This window comes from Tachypleus tridentatus, unplaced genomic scaffold, assembly GCF_004210375.1.
Source record: "Tachypleus tridentatus isolate NWPU-2018 unplaced genomic scaffold, ASM421037v1 Hic_cluster_2, whole genome shotgun sequence".
In the NCBI taxonomy this organism is placed as follows: Eukaryota; Metazoa; Arthropoda; class Merostomata; order Xiphosura; family Limulidae; genus Tachypleus; species Tachypleus tridentatus.
In genome coordinates, this window is record NW_027467782.1 from 22,998,291 (window position 1) to 23,020,904 (window position 22,614).

The 22,614-nt window shown below is 37.6% G+C and overlaps 1 protein-coding gene across 1 annotated transcript; it reads left to right on the forward strand.

Moving 5' to 3' along the window:
- The first annotated feature begins 18,169 nt into the window (after positions 1-18,169).
- LOC143242230 (potassium voltage-gated channel protein Shab-like) lies at positions 18,170-21,990 on the forward strand. Its single transcript, XM_076485598.1, has 4 exons — positions 18,170-18,522; positions 18,584-18,680; positions 21,126-21,264; positions 21,383-21,990. The coding sequence occupies exons 1-4, from the start codon at positions 18,170-18,172 to the stop codon at positions 21,988-21,990; spliced, it is 1,197 nt and encodes a 398-aa protein (XP_076341713.1).
- Positions 21,991-22,614: the final 624 nt, after the last annotated feature.

Genomic DNA, 22,614 nt, shown 5'->3' on the forward strand with positions numbered 1-22,614 from the left:
ACAAGTGTTACATTAACACGAGTTCTCTTGTTCTTTGTAACAAGTGTTACATTAACATGAGTGTCTCTTGTTCTTTGTAACAAGTGTTACATTAACACGAGTTCTCTTGTTCTTTGTAACAAGTGTTACATTAACATGAGTGTCTCTTGTTCTTTGTAACAAGTGTTACATTAACACGAGTTCTATCGTTCTTTGTAACAAGTGTTATAATAACGTGAGTGTATCTTGTTCTTTGTAACAAGTGTTATAATAACGTGATTTTTTCTTGTTCTTTGCAACAAGTGTTACATAAACACGAGTTCTCTTGTTCTTTGTAACAAGTGTTATATTAACATGATGGTCTCTTGTTCTTTGTAACAAGTGTTATATTAACATGATTGTGTCTTGTTCTTTGTAACAAGTGTTATATTAACATGAGTGTCTCTTGTTCTTTGTAACAAGTGTTATATTAACACGAGTGTCTCTTGTTCTTTGTAACAAGTGTTATATTAACACGAGTTCTCTTGTTCTTTGTAATAAGTGTTACATTAACACGAGTGTCTCTTGTTCTTTGTAACAAGTGTTATATTAACATGAGTGTCTCTTGTTCTTTGTAACAAGTGTTATATTAACATGAGAGTCTTTTGTTCTTTGTAACAAGTGTTACATTAACATGAGTGTCTCTAGTTCTTTGTAACAAGTGTTATATTAACGAGTTCTCTTGTTCTTTGTAACAAGTGTTACATTAACATGAGTGTCTCTTGTTCTTTGTAACAAGTGTTATATTAACATGAGTGTCTCTAGTTCTTTGTAACAAGTGTTATATTAACATGAGAGTCTTTTGTTCTTTGTAACAAGTGTTACATTAACATGAGTGTCTCTTGTTCTTTGTAACAAGTGTTATATTAAACGAATTCTCTTGTTTCTTTGTAACAAGTGTTACATTAACATGAGTGTCTCTTGTTCTTTGTAACAAGTGTTACATTAACACGAGTGTCTCTTGTTCTTTGTAACAAGTGTTATATTAACATGAGTGTCTCTTGTTCTTTGTAACAAGTGTTATATTAACATGAGTGTCTCTTGTTCTTTGTAACAAGTGTTACATTAACATGATTGTCTCTTGTTCTTTGTAACAAGTGTTATATTAACACGAGTTCTCTTGTTCTTTGTAACAAGTGTTACATTAACATGAGTGTCTCTTGTTCTTTGTAACAAGTGTTATATTAACATGAGTGTCTTTTGTTCTTTGTAACAAATGTTATATTAACATGAGTGTCTCTTGTTCTTTGTAACAAGTGTTACATTAACATGAGTGTCTCTTGTTCTTTGTAACAAGTGTTATATTAACACGAGTTCTCTTGTTCTTTGTAACAAGTGTTACATTAACACGAGTTCTCTTGTTCTTTTTAACAAGTGTTATATTAACATGAGTTCTCTTGTTCTTTGTAACAAGTGTTATATTAACACGAGTTCTCTTGTTCTTTGTAACAAGTGTTATATTAACACGAGTTCTCTTGTTCTTTGTAACAAGTGTTATATTAACACGAGTTCTCTTGTTCTTTGTAACAAGTGTTATATTAACACGAGTTTTCTTGTTCTTTGTAACAAGTGTTATATTAACACGAGTTTTCTTGTTCTTTGTAACAAGTGTTATATTAACATGATTGTCTCTTGTTCTTTGTAACAAGTGTTATATTAACACGAGTTCTCTTGTTCTTTGTAACAAGTGTTACATTAACACGAGTGTCTCTTGTTCTTTGTAACAAGTGTTATATTAACACGAGTTCTCTTGTTCTTTGTAACAAGTGTTATATTAACATGAGTATCTCGTTGTTCTTTGTAACAAGTGTTATATTAACATGATTGTTTCTTGTTCTTTGTAACAAGTGTTATATTAACATGAGTGTCTCTTGTTCTTTGTAACAAGTGTTATATTAACACGAGTTCTCTTGTTCTTTGTAACAAGTGTTACATTAACATGAGTGTCTCTTGTTCTTTGTAACAAGTGTTATATTAACACGAGTGTCTCTTGTTCTTTGTAACAAGTGTTACATTAACACGAGTGTCTCTTGTTCTTTGTAACAAGTGTTATATTAACACGAGTTTCTTGTTTTTTTGTAACAAGTGTTATATTAACATGAGTGTCTTGTTTTTTGTAACAAGTGTTATATTAACACGAGTTCTCTTGTTCTTTGTAACAAGTGTTACATTAACATGAGTGTCTCTTGTTCTTTGTAACAAGTGTTACATTAACACGAGTGTCTCTTGTTCTTTGTAACAAGTGTTATATTAACATGAGTTCTCTCTTGTTCTTTGTAACAAGTGTTATATTAACACGAGTGTCTCTTGTTCTTTGTAACAAGTGTTATATTAACATGAGTGTCTCTTGTTCTTTGTAACAAGTGTTACATTAACATGAGTGTCTCTTGTTCTTTGTAACAAGTGTTATATTAACACGAGTTCTCTTGTTCTTTGTAACAAGTGTTACATTAACATGAGTGTCTCTTGTTCTTTGTAACAAGTGTTATATTAACATGAGTGTCTCTTGTTCTTTTAACAAGTGTTACATTAACAAGTGTGTCTCTTGTTCTTTGTAACAAGTGTTATATTAACATGAGTGTCTCTTGTTCTTTGTAACAAGTGTTATATTAACATGAGTGTCTCTTGTTCTTTGTAACAAGTGTTATATTAACATGAGTGTCTCTTGTTCTTTGTAACAAGTGTTACATTAACACGAGTTCTCTTGTTCTTTGTAACAAGTGTTACATTAACATGAGTGTCTCTTGTTCTTTGTAACAAGTGTTACATTAACATGAGTGTCTCTTGTTCTTTGTAACAAGTGTTACATTAACATGAGTGTCTCTTGTTCTTTGTAACAAGTGTTACATTAACATGAGTGTCTCTTGTTCTTTGTAACAAGTGTTATATTAACATGAGTGTCTCTTGTTCTTTGTAACAAGTGTTATATTAACGTGATTTTTCTCTTGTTCTTTGTAACAAGTGTTACATTAACACGAGTTCTCTTGTTCTTTGTAACAAGTGTTATATTAACATGAGTGTCTCTTGTTCTTTGTAACAAGTGTTATATTAACATGAGTGTCTCTTGTTCTTTGTAACAAGTGTTATATTAACATGAGTGTCTTTTGTTCTTTGTAACAAGTGTTATATTAACACGAGTGTCTCTTGTTCTTTGTAACAAGTGTTATATTAACACTTCTCTCGTTCTTTGTAATAAGTGTTATATTAACATGAGTGTCTCTTGTTCTTTGTAACAAGTGTTATATTAACATGAGTGTCTCTTGTTCTTTGTAACAAGTGTTATATTAACATGAGTGTCTCTTGTTCTTTGTAACAAGTGTTATATTAACATGAGTGTCTCTTGTTCTTTGTAACAAGTGTTATATTAACACGAGTTCTCTTGTTCTTTGTAACAAGTGTTATATTAACATGAGTGTCTCTTGTTCTTTGTAACAAGTGTTATATTAACATGAGTGTCTCTTGTTCTTAGTAGCAAGTGTTATATTAACATGAGTGTCTTTTCTTCTTTGTAACAAGTGTTACATTTACACGAGTGTCTCTTGTTCTTTGTAACAAGTGTTATATTAACAAGAGTTCTCTTCTTCATTGTAACAAGTGTTACATTAACATGAGTGTCTCTTGTTCTTTGTAACAAGTGTTATATTAACACGAGTGTCTCTAGTTCTTTGTAACAAGTGTTATATTAACATGAGTGTCTCTTGTTCTTTGTAACAAGTGTTATATTAACATGATTGTCTCTTGTTCTTTGTAACAAGTGTTACATTAACATGAGTGTCTCTTGTTCTTTGTAACAAGTGTTATATTAACACGAGTTCTCTTGTTCTTTGTAACAAGTGTTATATTAACATGAGTGTCTCCTGTTCTTTGTAACAAGTTTTATATTAACAAGAGTGTCTCTTTCTTTGTAACGAGTGTTATATTAACATGAGTGTCTCTTGTTCTTTGTAACAAGTGTTACATTAACATGAGTGTCTCTTGTTCTTTGTAACAAGTGTTATATTAACATGAGTGTCTCTTGTTCTTTGTAACAAGTGTTACATTAACATGAGTGTCTTTTGTTCTTTGTAACAAGTGTTATATTAACACGAGTTCTCTTGTTCTTTGTAACAAGTGTTATATTAACATGAGTGTCTCTTGTTCTTTGTAACAAGTGTTACATTAACACGAGAGTCTCTTGTTCTTTGTAACAAGTGTTATATTAACACGAGTGTCTCTTTTTCTTTCTAACAAGTGTTATATTAACACGAGTTCTCTTGTTCTTTGTAACAAGTGTTATATTAACACGAGTGTCTCTTGTTCTTTGTAACAAGTGTTATATTAACATGATTGTTCTCTTGTTCTTTGTAACAAGTGTTACATTAACATGATTGTCTCTTGTTCTTTGTAACAAGTGTTATATTAACATGAGTGTCTTTTGTTCTTTGTAACAAGTGTTATATTAACATGAGTGTCTCTTGTTCTTTGTAACAAGTGTTATATTAACACGAGTTCTCTTGTTCTTTGTAACAAGTGTTACATTAACATGAGTGTTTCTTGTTCTTTGTAACAAGTGTTATATTAACATGAGTGTCTCTTGTTCTTTGTAACAAGTGTTATATTAACATGAGTGTCTCTTGTTCTTTGTAACAAGTGTTATATTAACACGAGTGTCTCTTGTTCTTTGTAACAAGTGTTACATTAACACGAGTTCTCTTGTTCTTTGTAACAAGTGTTACATTAACACGAGTGTCTCTTGTTGTTTTTAACAAGTGTTACATTAACATGAGTGTGTCTTGTTCTTTGTAACAAGTGTTATATTAACATGAATGTCTTGTTCTTTGTAATAAGTGTTACATTAACACGAGTGTCTTGTTCTTTGTAACAAGTGTTATATTAACACGAGTGTCTCTTGTTCTTTGTAACATGTTTTATATTAACACGAGTTTTCTTGTTCTTTGTAATAACTGTTATATTAAAAACATGAGTTCTCTTGTTCTTTGTAGCAAGTGTTACATTAACACTATTTCTCTTTTTTCTTTGTAATAACTGTTATATTAACATGAGTGTCTCTTGTTCTTTGTAACAAGTGTTACATTAACACGAGTGTCTCTTGTTCTTTGTAATAAGTGTTACATTAACACGAGTGTCTCTTGTTCTTTGTAATAAGTGTTATATTAACTTGATTGTGTCTTGTTCTTTGTAACAAGTGGTATATTAACTTTAGTGTTTCTTTTCTGTGTAACAAGTGTTACATTAACATGAGTGTCTCATGTTCTTTGTAACAAGTGTTATATTGACATCAGTGTCTTTTGTTTGAAATAAGTGTTACATTAACACGAGTGTCCTTTGTTTTTTGTAATAAGTGTTACATTAACTCGAGTTTTCTTGTTCTTTGCAATAACTGTTATATTAACACAAGTTATCTTGTTCTTTGTAACAAGTGTTATTTTAACACTAGTTCTCTTGTTCTTTGTAACAAGTATTACATTAACATGAGTGTCTTTGCTCTTTGTAACAAGTGTTATATTAACACGAATTCTCATGTTCTTTGTAATGTGTTACATTAACAAGTTTTGTTCTTGGTGAGAAGTGTTACATTAACATGAGTGTCTCTTGTTCTTGGTAACAAGTGTCACATTAACACGAATTCTCTTGTTCTTTGTAAAAGTGTTACATGAACATGAGTGTCTCTTGTTCTTGTTAACAAGTGTTACATTAACATGAGTTTCTCTTGTTCTTTGTAACAAGTGTTATATTAACACGAGTGACTCTTTCTGTGTGACAAGTGTTACATTAACATGAGTGTCTCATGTTATTTGTAACAAGTGTTATATTGACATTTAGTTGTGGAAATTTCCTCTAAAATGGTTGGTAAGCAGTGGGTGAAATGATATTTTTAGCAATGGGGGGTAAGCACAGGGGCAATGTCCCTAGCAACATAGGGTAAACAGTGGTGAAAATGTCCCTATCAACGAGGGTTAACATTGGAGGAAGTGCGCTTAGCAACGGGGAATAAGCAGGTGGATATGTTCCTAGTAAGTAAGTAGTGTGAGAAATGTCTTTAGCAACGGGGTTAATCAGTGGGGAAATGTTCCTAGCAACGGAGGATAAGCAGTTGTGGAAATATCCCAGTTGTGGAAAAAACAGGGGGTAAGCAGTGAGGGACACGTATTTAGCAAAGGGGTAAGCAATGGGGGAAATGTTTGTAGAAGTGTGAGGTAAGCAATGTGGGAAATGTCCCTAGCAACAGGGATATTCAGTTGGGGAAATGTCTTTAGCAACGGGGGTAAGGAGTGTGGGAAATGTCCCTAACAATGGAGGGTAAGAAGTGTGTGAAATGCCTTCACCAACGGTGGTAAGCCATGTGGGAAATGTCCCTAGAAACGGGGGGTAAGCAATGTCGGAAATGTCCCGAGCAATGGGTGTTAAGCAATAGGTTAAATGTCCATAACAACGGGTGTATGCAGTGTGTGAAATGTTTCTAACAACGAGGGTAAGTAATGAGGGAAATATCCCTATCAAAGGTGGGTTAGTAGTGGGGGAAATATCCGTAGTAACGGTGATATTCAGTTGGGAAAATTTCCCAACAAACGGGTTGTAAGCAGTGCGTTAAATGTCCCTAGCAACGGAGGATAAGCTAAGGGGGAAATGTCCCTAGCATTGGGGTACGCTTTGGGTTAAATGTCCCGAACAACGGGTGTATGCACTGTGGAAAATGTCACTAGCAACGGGGTTAAGCAATGTGGGAAATTTCCCAAAAAACGGGTTGTAAGCAGTGCGTGAAATGTCCCTAGCAACGGAGGATAAGGTAAGGGGGAAATGTCCCTATAAATGGGGGTAAGCTTTGGGTTAAATGTCCCGAATAACGGGTGTATGCACTGTGGAAAATGTCACTAGCAACGGAGGTAAGCAATTTGGCAAATGTCCCTAGCAACGGGGGTAAGGAGTGGGTGAAATGACCCTAGCAACTGGGGTAAGCAGTGTTGGAAATGTCTTAACAACTTAGGTAAGCAGTGGTGGAAATGTCCCTAGTAAGGGGGGAAAGCAGTGGGGGAAATATCCCTAGCAACGGGTGGTAAGCAGTGAGGGAAATATCCCTTGCAATGGGTGTTAATTAGTGTGGAAAATGTCCATAGCATCGGTGATGAAGTACTGGGGGAAATGTCCCTAGAAACGGGTGGTAAGCAGTTGGTGAAATGCCCCTAGTAACGGAAAATAAGCAGAGGGGGAAATGTCTCCAGCAACGGGGGTAAGCCATTTGGGAAATGTCCGTAGCAACAGAGTGTAAGCAGCGGTGGAAATACCCTTAGCAACAGGTGATAAGCAGTGGGGGAAATTTCCATAGCAACGGTGGGGAAGCAGTGGGGTAAATGTCTCTACCAATGGAGGGAAAGCAGTGGTGGAAATATCCCTAGCAACAGGGTGTAAGCAGTGGGGGACATGTCCCTAGAAACGGGGGTAAGCAATGGGGGAATTGTTTCTAGAAGCGGGAGGTGAGCAATGTGGGAAATGTACCTAGTAACGGGGGGTAAGTAGTTGGGGAAATGTCCCTAGCAACGGTGGTATTTAGTTGGGGAAATTTCCCTACAAACAGGTTATAAGCACTGGGTGAAATGTCCCTAGCAACGGAGGTTAAGCAGAGGGGAAAATATCCCCAGCAACGGGAGTAAGCAATGTGGGAAATGTCTATAGCAACACGGGATAAGAGTGAGGGGAATGTCCCAAGCAACGGGGGGTAAGAAGTGTGGGAAATGTCCCTAACAACGGGGGTAAGCAGTGGGTCAAATGTCCCTAGCAACGGGGGTAAGCAATATGGGAAATGTCTCTTCCAATGGGGGATAAGCAGTGAGGGAAATATCCCTTGCAAATGGTGGCAAGCAGTGGGTGAAATGTCCCTAACAACGGGGGTAAGCTGTTAGTTAAATGTCCCTAGCGACGGGGGTAATCAGTGGGGGAAATGTCCCTTGCCACGGGGGATAAGCATTGAGCTAAATGTCCCAAGCGATGGGTGGTACACAGTGGGTGAAATGTCCCTAGCACGGGGGGTAAACAGTGTATAAAATGTCTTTAGCGACGGGGTGTAAGCCGTGTGGGAAATGTTCCAAGCAACAGAGTGTAAGCAGTGGGGGACATGTACCTAACAACGGAGGTAAGCAATGGGGGAAATGTTTGTAGAAGCGGCAGGAAATGTCCATACCAATGGGGGAAGCAGTGTGGTAAATGTCTCTAACTGCGGGGGGTAAGTATTGTGTGAAATGTCCCCACCAACGGTGGTAAGCCATGTGGGGAATGTCCATAGCAACTGGGGGTAAGTAGTTGGAGAAATGTCTTCAGCAACTTTGGTGTTCAGTTAGGGAAGTTTTCCAACAAACGGGTTGTAAGCAGTGCGTGAAATGCCCCTAGCAACGGAGGATAAGCTGAGGGGGAAATGACCCTTTCAACAGGGGTAAGCAGTGAGGGAAATGTTCCTAACAATGGAAGGTAAGCAGTGAGGGAAATGTCCCTAGCAACAGGGGATAATAGTGAGGGAAATGGCCCTTTCGACGGGGGAGTAAGCAGTGGGTGAAATGTCCCGAGCAACGGGGTGTAAGCAGTGTGGGAAATGTCTTTACCAACGGGGTGTAAGAAGTGGTGGAAATTTTACTAGCAACGGGGGTTAAGCAGTGGGTGAAATGAACCAAGCAATAGTGGGTTTATCAGGGGGAAATGCCCCTAGCAACGGGGAATTAGTAGTAGATGAAATGTTCCAAGCAATGGAAAATAAACAGAGGGGAAATGTCCCTAGCACGGGGGTTAAGCAGTGTGGGAAATATCCCTAGCAACGGGTGGTAAGCAGTGGGGGAAATATACCTTCCAACGGGTGGTATTTAGTGGGAAACTTTACATAGCATTGGTGGGGAAGCAGTGGGGGAATGTCCCTAGTAACGGAGGGTATGCAGTGGTGGAAATGTTCCTACCAACAGGGTGTAAGCAGTGGGAGAAATGTTTCTAGAAGCAGGTGTTAATGTGGGAATTATCCCTAGCAACGGTGGCATTCAGTTGGGAAAATTTTCTTAGAAACGGGTGGTAAGCAGTTGGTGAAATGCCCCTAGCAACGGAAAATAAGCAGAGGGGAAAATGTCTTTAGAAACGGGGGTAAGCCATTTGGGAAATGTCCGTAGCAACAGGGTGTAGGCAGCAGTGGAAATACCCTTAGCAACAGGTGATAAACAGTGGGGGAAATTTCCATAGCAACGGTGGGGAAGCAGTGGGGGAAATGTCTCTACCAACGAAGGGTAAGCAGTGGTGAAAATATTCCTAGCAACAGGGTGTAAGCAGTGGGAAACTAGAAATGTCTCTAGAAACATGTGGGGGTAAGCAATGGGGAATTGTTTCTAGAAGCGGCAGGTAAGCAATGTGGGAAATGTACCTAGTAACAACGGGGGGTAAGCAGGGTGGAAAGTAGTAGGAATGAGGAAATGTAGCCCTAGCAACGATGGGTAAGCAGTGGGGATAAACAATGTCCCTAGCGATGTGGGAAATGACGTTATTTAGCAACGAGGGGTATGAAGTGAGGGAAATACCCCTTGCAACGGGGGTAAACAGTGGGAGAATTGTCCCTAGCAACGGAGTTAAGCAATGTGGGAAATGTCCCTAGCAACGGGGGTAAGCAGTGGGGAAAATGCCCCTATGATCGGATTTTAAGCAGTGGGGAAATTACCTAGCGATAGGGTGTAAGCAGTGGAAGAAATGTCCCTAGAAACGGAAAGTAAGCGGTGGGTGAAATATCCCTATCAAAGGGGTGTAAGCAGTGGAGTACATATCCCTAGCAACGTGGTGTAGGGAGTGTCCGAAATGTCCGTAGCAACTGGGGGAAATTAGTGCGTTAAATGTTTCTAGAAACGGGAGTATTGAGTGGGGAAATGTACCAAGCAACGGGGGTAAGCAGTAGGGAAATGTCCCAAGCAACGTGGGTAAACAGTGGAGGAAATGTTTCTAGCAACGGGAGTAAGCAGTAAAAATTTCCCTAGCAATGGTGGGGTAAGAAGTGGGGGAAATTTCTTCAGGAATGGGTGGTTTTCAGTGTGGGAAATTTCCCCAGTAACGGGGTGTAAACCGTGGAGGAAATGTGCCTAGCAACGGCGGGTAAGCAGTAAAAATTTCCCTATCAACGGAGGTAAGCAGTTGAGGAAATGTCCCTAGCAATGGGGGGTAAGTAGTGTGGGAAATCTCTCTAGCAACGGGGGGTAAGCAGTAAGTGAAATCTCTTTAGCAACGGTGGAAAGCAGTAGTGGAAATGTCCCTTGTAACGGGGGTAAGCAATGGGGGAAATGTCCCAAGCAACGTCGGTAAGTCATGTGGGAAATTTCCCTAGCAACGTATAGTTTAAAAGTTTAGCAAAGCATAAAATTTCCCTAGCAACGGAAGGGTAAAAGTGTGTGAAGTGTTCCCAGCAACGGGGGAAAGCAGTGAGGGAAATGTCCCGAACAACGGGGGCAGGTAAGGAGTGAGTTGAGGAAATGTTCTTAGCAATGGGGGTAAGTAGTGTGGGAAATGTTCATAGCAACGGGGGTGTTAGCAGTGTGGGAAATGTCCCGAGCAACGGGGGGTATTTAGTTGGGGAAATTTCCCTAGCAACGGGTGGTAAGCAGTGGAGAAAAAGACCCTAGCAACAGGGGGTAAGCAGTGAAAAATTTCCCTAGCAAGGCGAGTAAGCAGTTAGGGAAATGTCCCTTGCAACGGGGGGTAAGTAGTTGGGGAATGTCACGAGTAACGAAGGAGTCAGCAGTGGAGAAAATATCAATAGGAGGGGTTGTAAGCAGTAGGGGAAAATTACATAGCAACAGCAGGAAAGCAGTGTGGGAAATGTCCCTGGCAACGGACGTGTAAGAAGTGGGGGTAATTTCCCTAGCAACAGGGGGTATGCAGAGGAGAAAATGTCCCTAACAATGGGGAAGAAGCAGTGTCTGAAAAGTCGCTAGGAACGGTGGTAAGCCATGTGGGAAATGTCCATAGCATCGGGGGGTAGCAGTGTGGGAAATATCCCGAGGAACTGGGTTAAGCAATGGGAAAATTGTTTCTAGTGAATGGGAAAAAAGTGGGGAAATAGTAGGCGAAATGTCCCTAGCAACGGGTGGTAAGGAGTGGGTGAAATGTCCTTAGCAACGGGGGGTAAGCAGTGGTAGAAATGTCCCTAGCAACAGCGGTAAGCAGTGGGGGAAATGACCCCAGCAATGGGGGTTTAGCAGTGGGAAATGTCACGAGCAACGGGGGTAAGCAGTGTGGGAAATGTCCCTACTAACGGGGGAATAAGCAGAGAGGGAAATGTCTCTAGGAACGTGGGTAAGTAGTGTGGGTAATGTCCCTAGGAGCGGGGGGTAAGTAGTGGATATCATGTCACTAGCAGTGGTGGTAAACATTGTTCGAAATGGCCTTAGCAACGGGGGGTAAGCAGTGGGGGGAAAAGCCCCTAGTAACGGGAGAATACGCAGAGAAGGAAAAGTCCCTAGCAACGTGAGTAAGTAGTATTGGAAATGTCCCTTGGAACGGGGGGTAAGCGGTATCATAAATGTTCTTAGCAACGGAAGGTAAGCAATGTGGGAAATGTCTCTTGCAACAGAGGTGTAAGCAGTGGGGAAAATGTCCCTATCATCTAATTTTAAGCAGTGGGAGAAATGTACCCAGCGACAGGGTGTAAGCAGTGGAAGAAATGTCCCTAGAAACGGGAAGTAAGCGGTGGGTGAAATATCCCTAGCAAAGGGGAGTAAGCAGAGGAGTAAATATACCTAGCAACGTGGGGTAGGCAATGTCGGAAATGCCCTTAGCAACAGGGGTAAGCAGTGGGTGAAATGTTTCTAGAAAGGTGGGTAAGCAGTGTGGGAAATGTCTTTAGCAACGGGGTATAAGCAGTGGTGGATACGTCCCTTACAACGGGGTTTAAGCAGTGGGGGAATGTCCCTAGTAACGGGGGATTTAGCAGAGGGGAAATGTTCCTAGAACCCGGTGGTAAGCAGTGAGGGAAATGTCCCTAGCAACGGGGTGTAAGCAGTGGTGGAAATGGACCTAACAACGAGGTTTAAGCAGTGGAAGAAATGTTCCTAGCAACGGTGTGAAGCAGTGGGGGAAACGTTCCTATCAACGGAGGATAAGCAGTGGTGGAAATGTTCCTAGCAATGGTGTGAAGCAGTGGGGGGAAAAGTTCCTAGCAACGGAGGATAAGCAGTGGTGGAAATGTCCCTAACAACGGGGGGTAAGCAGTGTGTGAAATGTCCCTAACAACGGGGGGTAAGCAGTGTGTGAAATGTTCCTAGCAACGGTGGTAAGCCATGTGGGAAATGTTTGTAGAGCGAAATGTAAGCAACGTGGAAATGTCCCTAGCAACGGGTGGTAAGCAGTGGTGGAAATGTCCCTAACATCGAGGGGTAAGTAGTGAGGGAAATGTCCCTAGCAACGTGGTTAAGCAGTGGGAAAAATACCCCTAGCAACGGGGGATAAGCAGGGGGATATGTTCCTAGCAAAGGGTGGGTAAGTTCCCTAAGAACGTGCGTAAGCCATGTGGGAAATGTCCCGAGCAACGGAAGGGTCAGAAGTTGAAGAAATGTCCCTATCAACGGGAGGGTAAGTAATGAGGGAAATTTCCTAGCAATGGGGGTTAAGCAGTGTGGGAAATATCTTTAGCGATTGGGTGTAAGCAGTGGTGGAAATGTCCCTAGCAACGAGAGTTAAGCAGTGGGGGAAATGTCCCTAGCAATGGAGGATAAACAGAAGGAAAATGTCCCTTACAACGGGGGGTAAGCAGAGGGAGAAATTTCCCTAGCAGTGGGGGGTATTCAGTGGGGGAAATTTCCCCAGTAACGGGTGGTAAGCAATGGGTTAGATGTCCCTACCAACGGGGGGGGTACGTAATGTGGGAAATGTCTTTAGCAACGGGGTGTAAGCAGTGGTGGAAATGTCCCTAGCAACGGAAGTGTTAGAAGTTTAAGAAATGTCCCTAAACAGAAGGGTAAGAAGTGTGGGAAATAACCCTAGCAACGGGGGTAAACAGTGGGGGAAATGTCCTTACAACTTTGGGGTAAGTAGTAAGGTAAATGTCCCTAGGAACAGGTGTTATGCAGTGTTGAAAATGTCATTAGCAACGGCGGGTAAGCAGTAAGGGAAATGTCCCTAGCAAGGGAGTAAAAGTGTGGGAAATGTTTCTAGCAACGTGGGTAAGCAGTGGGGAAAATTTTTAGAGCAACGGTGGGTAAGCAGTTATTCAAATGTCTCTTGCAACGGGGCGTAAGCAGTGGGAGAAATGCCCCTAGCAACGAAGGTAAGCATTGTGGGAAATGACCCTAGCAACGGGGGGTAAATAGTTTAACATTAGTATCAGAAAGTTAAATACTAAGTTTGAATAATATCCAAGTTATTTATATTTTTATTAAAAGAAAGAAAATGTTTGAAACTATCTCCATTCGTCGGATCGTACAGTTTACAATATTACTATTAGAACTATTATATTTTAACAAGACATTCGCTATTCGGTCCCTTAGTTGTTTTTTTCAAGAAGAAATGTTGAGAAACTGATTAAATAACATAATAATTAAAACGCAATACGCCTAATAACTATAATTATGGTTGGACAGCTAATAAATGTATTTATATAAATACATCTATAGCATTTTCGTTATTAAATGTAACTTTGTATGAAACCCGTAAACTTTAGTTTGTTTGTTTTCGCATTACATTGTTGTGAACGATAGTACAATTTTTCTCTTACGTGGAAATCTTTGAAATTCAAATGCACGCGAGGATATTCGAGAAGCTTGTTCACAGTAGTGTATATCAACATCCAAGGTGCAATAGCTTCCAAGAAACATGAGATCGAAGACCTAATACAAGAAATTAACCCCCATATTATAATAGTAAGCGAAACTAATATACAATAACAATAGATTTAAAATACCAAATTATTCAACCATAAGAAAAGACAGAACAAATAAGAATGATGAAAACAGAGGCATTATGCTGCTCTACAAAGTGGAGCTTTCAGTAATAGAAATGAAATTAAGCAGTAGCAATGAACATGTTACTGTAGACATTCTGCAAAGAACAGCTTCCGACCAATCAGCCTGACCAGCTGTGTAGGCAAAATTCTTGAAAGAATAATCAGTAATAGACTCTCCACATTCTTGGAGATAACATCAAAATTACCAAAAGAACAAAATGGATTCAGGAAATTTAGACAAACGACAGACCACCTAATCAGATTAACCGAAACCATAATAGATAGCTTCAACAAAAGAGAATGTACAGTCGCTTGCTTCCTTGATATCGAGAAAGCATTCGACACTGTTTGGCACGATGGTCTAAGGTTCCGAATGAATGAAATGGAACTACCGCGAGGAATTATTCGCTAGTTATCTAACTTTTTGGAAAACAGAAAATGTAGAGTAAATGTTGAAGGAACTTTTTCTGAATACTTTACTCCTGAAGCTTTACTTTACTTCTTCATCATGTATGTAAACAATATGCCACTGAAAGATCCAAATCATGGATTCTCTTCACAGTTCGCAGATGATGTGGCAGTCTGGAAAAGTGCCGCAACACCCACGATAGCAGCCACGAACATACAACCGCAACTAAATAGAATAAGTTAATACTGTAAAAATATAGAATAAAAATAAACACAGCAAAAACACAACTCGTAGTCTTTACGAAATCCACAAAACACAAAAAACAACAGCCAGAACTATATATGAATGGCACTCTATTCCAGACTGCCCCATCGGCAAAATTTTTAGGTCTGACCTATGATTCAAAACTAACTTGGATCAATCATGTGAACAAAATTAAAAATAAAGTCTGGCGAAGAACTAACTATGCTAGGAGTCTAACTGGTAAAAACAGTGGAGCATCTACAGATAACATTCTAAAAATCTATAAAACATATATTAGACCTGTAATAGACTATGCAGCTTCAGCATGGATAACTATAAGCAATAAAATAATTAAAACTAAACTACAAACAATCCAAAACACACTCCTCAGAACTGCATACAGAGTTCCAAGAACAATATCATCTCAATTCATTCACAAATACTCAAACATACCAACCATACCAGACAGACTCCTACATATTACAATTATCTACTTTAATAAGAATTGGATGAAAAACGAATTACTATGCGAACTAGAAAGGTACCTCATACATGATGAAGCTAGTCCCAAATATCTCTCCCCAGTTAACTTATATTTCAAATATAAAAATAAATAAAAAATATAAAAACTTTAAATAATAATAAAAAATATAAAAACTTTAAATAATAATAAAAAATATAAAAACTTTAAATAATAATAAAAAAATATAAAAACTTTAAATAATAATAAAAAATATAAACTTTAAATAAAAATTAAAAAAATAATTATAGTTTATTTATTTATGTATTAAAAAATATGCCACCAGCAAACTTGACATTCTGCTAATAGAATAAAAACTGTATACGAGCCAAAATACATGGACATTGTCCTGAAAAGGACCAAATAAAATTCAGTTCACAGTCATAAATATCAATCAGCCAAGAATATAAATACGGGGAGGAGGAAGAGGTCATAGAGAACCTGACCCTCCAGGGTATGTACCCAAACACCGACGACATCCATTCATTCGAGAAGCTAAACGTTTAACTTGCTCTGAAACTTGTTCTCTAATAGTAGTTCAACTAGTGTCTACAAAATATCGTGAATACTTGTTTATGCTATGTAATAATGTTTCAAATAAGGAATAATGAATGTTCCGTTGATAATTTTAATATCGATGTAACTTGCATTTATAAATATTCATAAATCAAAACGTTCATTTCCGATCGTATAATAATAACCTAAAATATAGAAGAGAACAGACTAATGAGTAATATTGGGCTAACGTTTGGTTCAGATCTAGGTGGGTATTAAAGTAACTTAGGTGGCGATAATATTCAAAGATGGTTTTTGTTTTCGAAATATTTTCATGGTGAGCGAAATCGAGAGTTTTAAAACTGCCTCATGTAACTTATGTATTTATTTGTTTTAAGACTTTTATGTCCCATGAAAAAATACATAATGAAATTGTTATATTAAAACGTTTGGCCTAGTCTGCATTGTTATCAATTTTTTTCATTGTAAATAACTGGCTATTCTATAGTCTTTTAACATTTTGTGTGAAAGCTTTTAAATTTCGGTTAAATTTATCTTATTACAGCTTGATTTTCTTGGGGTGTGTTACCCCCCCTCCAACGTCCTCGCCCTTCGTTCAGTGAGTTTGTTTATAAAATTTCCCCCATCATCATAAAAGAAAAACAGTCATACATTGTACTACCATAAAGTTTAGAAAAATCCTAAATTACAATGAATTTTTCTTTTCTTACATTAAATTTTGCTTCTCAAAAATCGTCTTCATTACTTTCTATAGATATGACGTTAATGGCTTATTACTTTCTTAGCACGCCATATTGTTTAATGGCACCATTCTGTATAACATGATGTTTTCAATTTTAACAAAGTTTTAATGTGTTACCAAAAGATAGACAGTGGCTTTTATATATATATTAAATTACCTCTTCATCTTAAGGCTAGTAATAAACAATTTCTGATGGAAAGAAACCATAGTTTCAGTAACATACTCTTGTTGCTCAAATCTTTACCCATAACGTTCCAGCAGAAATTGTTGAACTAGACTCAAATTATCTATTTCATGAAGTTGTCTTTCGCGTTAAGGCGTGCGCTTCATAATCTGAGGGTCGCGGGTTTGCGCCAAACATGCTCGCCGTCCTAGCCGTGGGGCGTTATAATGTAACGGTCAATCCCACTATTCGTTGGTAGAAAGAGTAGCCCAGGATTTAGCGGTGGGTGGTGATGACTAGCTGCCTTCCCTCTAGTCTTACACTACTAAATTAGGGACGGCTCGGTGCTGTGGGCTAACAACCTGCGCACTTAAATACTTGTTCATGAAACCACAAGAGATTGCGGTCCTATGTTCCTTGATGGAATCGAGTGGATAAATAGGTAGATATATAGAATCCATAACTGTATTCCTGTTTTTCCAAATATGAAAAAAAATTGTTATAAATATAGTAATAAGTACATTTGAAAAATAATAATGAATATTACGGTAGTGATTTGAACGAGTGACTTCTAAATGAAAGTCGAGTGCCTTTTTAATTAAGTTATTTAATCCGTCGTATGTTGAGGGCATGTGCATAATAACGGTACAAATAAAACAAATGAATATATTGTAGTGATATAGATATTTACACCAAAACACTTTAGAAGCAAGAACAAAAACATAAACATAATCTAAATACACACACTGAATACTCTTAAGTGCACTCTTAATTTCCTGCACTCTTGGTTCCAAAGCCTTGCTGGATTATCCGTTTTGTCGGACCAACAGGGTTTACATAACAATAATTCAGCAATACACCTCTTACTCATTAATTTATCCCTCCTCGTGTCCCTAAAGTACCATGAACTACTAAAACTTAAATAAAACAAATATTGCATTTAAATGATTAATGAAATACATTAGTACAGGTATAAATGGTACAAGTTTATTAGTAGAGGCATAAACTGTTTGGTTTGTTTTGAATTTCGCGCAAAGCTACACGTGGACTATCTGCGCTAGCCGTCTCTTATTTAGCAGTGTAAGATTAGAGGGAAGGCAGCTAGTTATTCCCCCTGCCAACTCTTGGGCTACTCTTTTACTAAAGACAAGTTGATTGGCCGTCACATTATAATGCCCCCACCAGCTGAAACAGACAAGCATGCTTTGGTGTCACGGGGTTTCGAACCTTCATATTACGAGTTGAGCGCCCTAACCACTTGGCCATGTCTATGAAATTCTATCCATGAGATATATATATACATACATTGAAATGATTTAGGCTTGTGTGACGGATGTATATTTAAATAAACTCTTAAAAAATAGATTATGAAAATATTTTGCTGGTAGACTTTTAAGAGGCTGATTGGCTTGTGGGGTGTATTAGATCTAGATTTATTGCATGATAGAATAAACATTTTGTATTTCTTTGTAAAAATAATAATAACTGTTTCGTATTCTTCCAGATTTTCATCTTTTTTTCTATGGAAGAGTCGCAATATTCTTGTAGTTTACCCATTTCCTTAATAGATATAAATGATGCGCAAACACAAGATGTTCTTGATTTGTCTTTAAATGACTCTATGGCTGATTTTACTGAAACCAAAAAACCACAGGGTGACTCTAAATGTTGGTGGTGTCAAATATCAAGTGATGTGGGATACTTTGAAGCGCTACCCTCAAACCCGCTTAGGTCGTCTACGACTATGCCGAGATCCTAAGGAATTTGAGGAATACTCTGACGAGTATAATCCTGATGGAAACGAGTTTTTCTTTTATCACAGTCCTGCATCATTCACTTCGATTATTAATTTTTACCGCACTGAAAAATTCCATTTGGTGGACGAACTTTGTGTGAGGGCGCTCACTGACGATTTTGATTACTCGATGTTAAAAGAAACTTGTATGGAGCCTTGCTGTATGAGCAAGTACTATGAAAAAAATGAATCAATTTTATACTGACTTAGACGTTCAACGGTTTACTTTTAGAACAGAAGTTGAAAAGTTTGAAGAAGGAAAATATGCGCAATGTAAGCAGTTTGTCTGGAACCTAAAGGAAAGACCTGATACTTCAGTGGCTGCCAAAGTACGTTCATTTTTACTTATTCATGTTATCACAACCAGATGAATACTGTATTCATCTTATTATCCTTTTATATTATATGAAGTCGTATAAATAAAGTACATTCACTACTAATTTGTTTGTTTCACTAGTCCCCCAATTACTTTCCCCCTTCCCACGTGGCACGTCCATAAGCTTGGGGTTCTACAGCGCTAACTTTTAGGGTTTAATCCCTGTGAAGGAATTATCTAAGAATGCCCATTGTGCAGTTTTGTACTTAGTTAAAAGTAAACTATTTTCACATGCGTATGCATATTAGTAACTTGAAAAAAAATATTTAGATTATATGCTAAACTTATTGCTTTATATATTGTAGAAAAGTACGTTCACCGTTTTAAATATCTTATCTCTTGATGTTAGGACTATTCTCATGAGATTTGTTACTTAAGTATAAGATGATTCACAGTGACAAAAACTTGGCATTAACTGAGCTCCTGTTACAATTTGTGGTTGAGAACTTTCCTAGATTCATTCGTTTGTTTTAGCGCGAGGCTACACAATGGGCTATCTGTATTTCGTATACTGATGAGAATCGAATCCCGGATTTTAGCATTCTAAGTCCAGACGTGTCGCTGACCTCTACTTTCCCAATGTTAAAAGATCGATAGAAGCACGTCTCAGGCCTTGATCGGACTTCTAGTACACTAAAATAACTTCAAAGCAGGTATAGTTGAATCTGGGAAAATAGATACATACATTATAGCCCCAGGGGGTATCGAAATCTTCAATTAATCATGCCAAAGTCCAATAGCCTCCAAATCTCCGTTTCTGTTCATATGTAAGTATTGGAAGTAAATGTTTAATGGGTAACAAGGAATCGTTTTACATTCATTCACTATTCTCCTAACCCTTTTTTACCGAATTAATTTGCAAAGTAAAAATCTCACGAATTTTCATGTCTTGTACAAAGCAAAACTTGCACGTTCCCTTACTGTAAAATCTGTATTTCAAGAAGCAGAAGAGCGTTACTGTTTGTTTTGCTGGTTCTTCAAATTCAAACAAGATAACAATATGGGTGTTGATCATCAGTTTTAGAAAGCACAAAACTCAGAAGGAATTGTTGTAGATGAACTATCGGGACATAGCACGAAACAGAAAGGATACCAAGTTGGTTACAAAATATCATGCAACAATAACATGTGACATGGTAAAATTGTTACATGTCTTTAGTTTTCACCTAACAGTTTAGTGGATGGGAGCCATGAGGGAAAAACTGGTGCGATGTCTACAGCGAGCTCTTCAAAGTGCCACCAGTTTTGGCAACATTATTTAATTTATCATACAATGATATACTATTCATTGGCAAATAAGTAGGGTGATTGACCGTCACATTATAATGTCCCCACGATTGAAAGGGCAAGCTTGTTTAGTGGGACGGGGATTCAAACCCACGATCCTCATGTCGGGTCCTTGAGGTTGTGTTTTGTCCATCTTGAGGTCTGTATTTTGTGTTTGGTTCATAAAATGAAAGGCATGCAAGGTACAGTTCAAATAGTTGAAACAGAGGATAGATGGAGCTCTCTAAATAAAATCATGGACCATCGTCCATCTATCATTTCTTCATCACTGCAAGGATGAACTAAGCTAAAGGTATTTCATACAAAAGTTAGTAAAACTTAATATTTGCATTTCCATGATTGTTATTTTACTTTTTTAAAGGATATCCATACCTATCTACAACTTGCCAAGGACAGGGGATGAATGGCTAAACTGAAAACATTATTGGATTTGACACTTGATGTTTACCCTTAAAATAGTTTTATGATTGGTTGTCCATTGTTTACATTCTATTCGGGTGCTACTGCTGCAATTATTCCTTATTTGTTATATTACAAAATGTACTTTTTATGATTTTTTATAACTGGTATTTTTATTAATTCTTACGTAACACAGGTTTGCGAATTATAACTTTATAAAAGCTGTTTTCGTTTTAATAACTGATGTTTCGTAATTTAACTACGCATATTTCGAAAATAATATTCATTTTTTCTCTCATGTAAGGATTATTTAGAAATCATCAAAGGAAAAACTCTTACTTGAATCAAATTATTATCTCGTTTACTCACAATGAACATTTTTCTATTATGATGTTTGGGTCACAGACCAATCGGCTACGCGAGCGTCTTATCGATTGCCAATATTTTAAGCGTTACAAAGTGTGACCCGATTTTAATAAAAGTAATTCCTTTGTCTAAACATACATATGGCATATTATGAAAAATCAGTACGCGACGAAGAAAATTGGTATCATTGTTGGATTCAGCGTACAAGAATTACTGTAAAATATGAATATTTCAAGACAATAAAATCATCGCAGAGCTGCGTAATTCGTGAATGTTTTAAACACATATACTTACATAGAGTGATAATAAGTATCGATTAGTGATCAGAATTTAACTTTTTCTTTAGATCATTACCAGCTTCTCTGTGTTCTTCATCCTGCTATCATCCATCACACAGATTTTAGGTATGATACCTTCCTTAAAGGAACAATATGATGAAGATGTCAATGAAGAAATTCCGCTACACAAAGAAAACAAAAACCTGGGTATGATTGAAATCACATGTGTGGTTTGGTTTAGTATAGAATATATCTTTAGATCATTTTATGCACCAAACAAAGGGAAGTTTTTTAAAAAGTATAATAAACATCGTTGACCTCCTAGTTATTACCCCTTTCATCGTGTCTTCAATTCTTGTAGCTACAAATATTGTCCCTAAAGATTTTGAAAACATTCACGAAATTATCCTAATCTTTCGTGTAGCAAGGGTTATGAGAATTTTAAAACTGGCTCGACATTCGAAAAGATTGCAAAGTTTGGGATATACAATGAAGAAAAGTATCCAAGAGTTCGGGTTGCTCATCTTATCCCTTGTAATTTCCATCTTGTTTTTCTCTAGTCTCGCTTATTTTGCAAAGAAAGACGAACCTGAAACACTTTATACCAGTATTCCCTCTGCCTTTTGGTGGGCTTGTGTTACCATGACGACTGTTGGTTTTGGAGACATGGTTCCCGTTAGTTTACCTGGCAAAGTGGTTGGGAGTGTGTGCTGTATTGCTGGTGTAGTGGTTGTTGGGATGCCTGTACCAATCATTGTCAACAACTTTGCAGAGTTTTACACAAAACAGAAGATAGTCCAAAGATCCCTGGTGAGAAAAAAAATAATCGAAGAGGCCGAAAGAGCAAACACGTTACCGGCATCATCGTCTTCATGTTCTTCGCTCTCGTTTTCGTCACCAGTAATTCTTTTTTCGCTCTTATCATGTAGTTGAGGTTTTGAAGGCGTAGACATTGCATTAAATGTATATCAGCACATGCAGTGAAAAATTGTCTAGCAAGTAAATACAATAAGCGTAAGTTAAAATATATATGGGAGGATTTTAACAAATAATATTACCAAAACACATAAAGCACTCAGTAACTAATCAATTCCAGATTAGAATGACATTTACGTTTTTAATAATGTTTTTTCCGTCCATGCATAAAATAACTTAGATTTTTTTACAGTAGATTTGGCCAAATAAGATTCAAATACATCTATAAAGGTATATAAAAACCTGATGTTTGATTCAAAAAAATTTATAACTCTCAACAGAGAAATCAATACTTTTTGATATTAAGACCATGAAAGTTCAGATAAACTTGAAAGAGATTTATACCATTTTATATTTCCACAGAAATACTAGATATGCAGTTTAAACCAGAAAATAAACATGAACCTCTCATATGTTACCTAAACTGTCGATAAAAACTAACACATACACTAAAGGCCGTGTTTGTTGTCAAGCGCAAAGTTACAAATTGGGCTATTTTAACCTTCAAATTTACCGCTCAATGACCGAAGAGCCAGTAATGGAACTGTATGAAATCCATATCTGGGGAAAGGGCTCGATTTT